General features: G+C 29.4%; 1 protein-coding gene across 2 annotated transcripts in view; it reads right to left on the bottom strand.

The window, feature by feature from the left end:
* Nucleotides 1–5,000, bottom strand: part of LOC124422684 (COUP transcription factor 2) — a 121,401-nt gene that overhangs the window by 95,778 nt on the left and 20,623 nt on the right. The window contains exon 2 of one of the 2 annotated variants that reach the window (XM_046959480.1): nucleotides 4,629–4,787. In XM_046959480.1, coding sequence (XP_046815436.1) covers nucleotides 4,629–4,787 — 159 coding nt within the window. The remainder of the gene's footprint in view (nucleotides 1–4,628; nucleotides 4,788–5,000) is intronic. The other variant, XM_046959481.1, reaches the window with a different exon arrangement.

The raw sequence follows: 5,000 nt of genomic DNA, 5'->3' as shown, positions 1-5,000 counted from the left end.
TAAATAATACATCTAATTAAATTTATTTCTAACTAATCCATTTATGATCAATGAAATTTAAGAATTTGAATTATCATTACGTAATAATACGGAAAAATGTATTTAAGATAAAAATTGAAAGAAAAGAAGATATATTATTAAAAATTTATAAGCAGATGGAATTTTTTTCATTTTTCGTGCGTACATACATACACACACACACACACACACACACACACACACACACACATACATGTTTTATCACCTGTCTGATAACAACAATACCAATCAGGATCAATGAAATCTCATAGTAAAATTATATACATATTCGTATTCGTACTTATGAAAAGAAACAAAAAAAAATATACATATAAAATAACATATAAAAAGATATAATAAGGATAGAAAGAAATGTCATTATATCAGACAAACAAGAAAAATCACTATGTAATAGGAAAAATGAATATTATGTAAAAGTTGATAAAATATGATTGTTGAAAGAAAAGAAAATATATGTTAAAAGTATACAAGGGGGATGCAATTTTTTTGCATGTCACTGTCTGATAACAACGATACCAGTCAAGATCAATGAAATCTCATAGTAAAATTACATACATATTCGTCTTCATACTAATGAAAAGAAAAAAAAAATATATATATATATATATATATAAAATAATATATAAAGAGATATAATAAGGATAAAAAGACATATATATACATTCAGAAGTACAAAAATGCACAGATAAAAAATAATATAGTTAAAGAAGATCCATGATCAAATAATTGCAAGATATACGATTAAATAAGAAATTCGAAAAAGAAAGAATTTAATGATCTTGCGAATTAATTTTTCCTACCTGTCACCAAAGAAAAAAAAAAAAAAAATGAAAAAAATGAAAAAAAAAAAAGGAATGAAAAAGTAATACTAATGATAATGGGGAGAAAAAAGAAATGGGGTGGGGTCGAAGAATAAAGAAGCGTGAAAAGTCATTTGGTGACCTTCTTGTGTATGTCCATCGAACAGTGACCATCTTCTGTGTGCTCGAACAAGGTCAGATCTTATCTGCATTGCGAGGAGCCAAGTTCGAGCGTTCCTTGAAGAGGAGAAAAACAAGAGGATGAGGAGAATGAGGAGAATGAAGAGAAGGAGGAGGAGGAGGAGGAGGAGAAGAAGGAAGAGAAGGAGAAGGAGGAGATTGAAAAGTGGGGGTAAGGCGTGAGAACACCGTCGGCCTTTCCGTCGGCCTTTCCGTCGGCCTTTCCGCAGGCCGCTATTAACCCTGAAACTACCAAAGGGGCCCCGAACGGACAACGAAATCGGCTCCTCTACGACGTGTTTTGCAAGATCGACGGATCTCGTGTTATCTTTTTTTTTCTTCTTCTTTTTTTCTTCCCTTTTCCCTCCCCTCTCACCCATCCCTCCGACTTTTTCTATGTGAAATACACATAGGTATGCTCACCAAATTTCGAAAGAATGTTTTACAAGGCGCGGATCAGAAATGTAAATATTTTTATAATACGACTTTTGCGATTTAAATAAAGTCCTACGTAAGATTTCTTTTTCTTTTTCTTTTTTCTTTTTTTTTTTTTTTTTTTTTTTTTTTTTTAAGAACTTAAATGCTCGTAGGTATAAATATTATTTTAATTTGTTTAATTTATTTATTATTATTATTATTATTACTTTTTTTTTCTTCCTTTTTTTTTTTTTGATTAAGCTGATCAATAAGATTGATCAACAAATTTTCGGTTAGAAAATGAAGTTTTTTTTTTTTACAGCCGAGGTATTATAAAAAGAAACAAAAAAATTGTTCTGAATTTAAACGACGCCCTAGTGGTCGAGTTAAGTTAAAAATGTTCGAGTTGAGTTAAAAATGTTCAAGTTGACAAGGATCGAAACAATGACCTCGACAGAGAATTTTACACAATCTCGATACTAATGATAGTACTTATTTCTTTTTACAAGCTTATTTAAATGAAAAATTGATAAGAAAGAATTATCTTGACATAATCTTATATATATATATATATTTACAAAGAATTCTTCATACATATTTCATTAATTAATCAAATTAGTTTCATGTTTTTATATAATAAAAATGTTCTTCTATACATTTCCGATTTTATTCCTATTTAATAATAGATATTACTTGTTGATATATTAACAATAGGATTTTATAATTAAAAACATATATTGTATATCTATGAAGAAGATCTAAAGAATTTCAATCAAGAGACAAACGATATTATACGAATAGTTTGTATTTATCGTTGTCTTGATATAATTAAATATTAAATGAAATAAAAATACAAATTTTTATTTCATTTATAAATGAAAATCTATAAAACCTTTGATGGGGAAGGACATTTTTTTAAACTCGAAAAAATAATTCATTGAATGTATTCGTATTGATAAGCTATAACCGATAGATCTACTTAATAAAATAAATCAATTATGTCATTGAAAGTAATTAGGTCCTTGAAAATAATTAGATCCTTAAAAGTAACGATAGAAATATTCATGAAAAATCGAAATTAATTTGTTTATTAAGAAATAAAATGAACATTCGTAAATATCGAAATAAAAATATAATAAAATAATTTCTATTCTGTACTTTTATTTAACTCGCTATATAAAACGAACGTAAACAAGTTATATAGAACATAAAAATAGCGTATTATTTATAACTTTGTCAAGGTCAATCTTTCGATCGATGTTGATTTAATTTATTAATAAATTGAATAACAAACATATATGCCCAGTAAATCATATATTTTCTTTTTTGGTATACCTACAACGAACATTAGAACAAACACGGCACGTCAAAAACGACGCGTTTCTATTTCTGTCTTTTCCTCTCGCAAACAAATAATAAACTTTTTCTTTTCTGTTCCTCTAATTACGTCCTTTACGAAGCCCTTTTAACGAAGCCTTTTTTACGATTTAATCCAATTAATCTTTTCGAAGAATTAGCAAGATACATCATTCACCATGTACTCGACTTCCTTCTTTTTTTCAAATCGTTATTAAATCAAATGAGTTTTATTTGACGTAAAGCATTTCAATGTAGTTACTTGTACATATATATGTTTGTATAAGATTGTTACGCACTCGTGGCTCGAAATATAAGAAAAGGAGATTTCCTTTTCCTTACCCTTTTTAAAATACATTCCAGACTTCTTATTAATGATTTCTACGAATCCCAGTATAATGTGTGGTGTGCGTCTGTCTGTTTGTATCTGTTTGTGTGTATGTGTGTGTGTGTATGTGTGTGTGTGTGTGTATGTGTACAGATAAAAATCGATCATCGATTTTTTTTTTCGTAGGCCATATTTGAAATGTCTTATCAAGGCTTGGCTTAAAAACGTCGCAGTAGAAAAAGACGACTCTCGTCAGACATACACAACATACGTACTACGTTGAGTAATCTTGACGACCTAGACGTTCTTTTTCCACGTCGTCATTAACATTATAACATACCGAAGTAGTACAAATAATTAATTTGAAAAACAATTAATGAAAGAACATGATGATTGTTAAAAATTTGAATTAAAAGCTATTATCGGTTTTGTTCATTATCTATTTATAAAATTGAATAAATTAAAATCAAACTGTATCGTAAATATTGTTAAATTAAATAATATAAAATTAATAAAATGTGAACTATTTTTCTTTTTCTCGATGTACACGTCAACTTTCAACAGACGTCCGTAGAAATTTAATAATGTTGGTAAAAATAAATTGATAGTTCTAATGTTTCGAGAGATTAGAAATATTTTATTATATAAGTTTTTTCTTTTACTAATTAATTTCTTCCTTTTTTCTTTCGTTCCTTTAATAAGAAAAAGCAAGATATTCGAGATTTAATTAATTCGCGATTAAAAAAATCGTATTATGAAAAATCTTTTTGCATGTTCCAATATAGCTTTATCAAAGGAGCGAACATACATATCCGCTTTTGATATAAATTGATTAAGACATATATTAGTACTTACTTATTTATCATCATCATCATCATCGTCATCATTATCATCATCATCATCATCATTATTATTATTATTAGTATTATTATTATTATTATTATTATTATTATTATTATTATTATTTGTTACTCTGTCCCGAACATTATTTTTTCGTATTTCCATTTTAAATCTTCGTTTTCTCTGACATATGTCGTTAAGAGAGCTCCGTGACGCGAGCATTTGGTATGCAAGTTTATTATATCCTTTTGTTTTTTTTTTTTTCTTTTTTTTTTCCTTCATTTTCTTTCTTTCCTTTCGGCGACGTTCTCGCCCGATCGTAATAAAGACGAGAACATTCTGGGCTGGCGTAACGGAGCTCGCGAGGACATTACTACGTTTGCTCGCGACAGTTTCGATAAACGCACATCTTGTATTTTGATAGAAACTAAAAGTTTATCACGAATCATCGAGATCAACGAAGGAGAAATTCTCCTGTTGAATAAACTGGAATGAATGTATTCGTTTTATACGTTTTTCGTCGTCACGATCAAACCTACTATGTCCTCTCTCTCTCTCTCTCCCTCTCTTTCTTTCTCTTCTTTTATATATATATATATATATATATAAACATATATATATATGAAATTAAGTCTAATAAGTTTGTTTGATAAAAAAGGGTTCAGTACAATGCATACCTTCCCGGCGCATGCCCATCTTCAAGCACTTCTTCAGCCGACAGAACTGGCACTGATTTCTGTGATGTTGGTCGATGGGACAGTTCCTGGTACCCCGACACGAGTACGTCAGGTTCCTCCTGACACTCCTCTTGAAGAAGCTCTTGCATCCTGAAAGCAAAAGGAGAATACGTGCTCTCGTTAAACCACCTTCGTCCTTTCAATCCAACTTCAGCTTCTTGACCACGACACGTCGACGTGATATTACGTTCGATCGTTCAAAATACTAAATTACTACTAGCTAGTTGGCTACCTATCTATCTATCTACCTAGCTAGCTAGTTCGATGAGTAATTCGTAAAAAATTTAATAATATCATTGATGA

Source organism: Vespa crabro, chromosome 3 (genome assembly GCF_910589235.1).
Source record: "Vespa crabro chromosome 3, iyVesCrab1.2, whole genome shotgun sequence".
In the NCBI taxonomy this organism is placed as follows: domain Eukaryota; kingdom Metazoa; phylum Arthropoda; class Insecta; order Hymenoptera; family Vespidae; genus Vespa; species Vespa crabro.
This window is presented reverse-complemented; position numbering and strand designations above follow the sequence as displayed.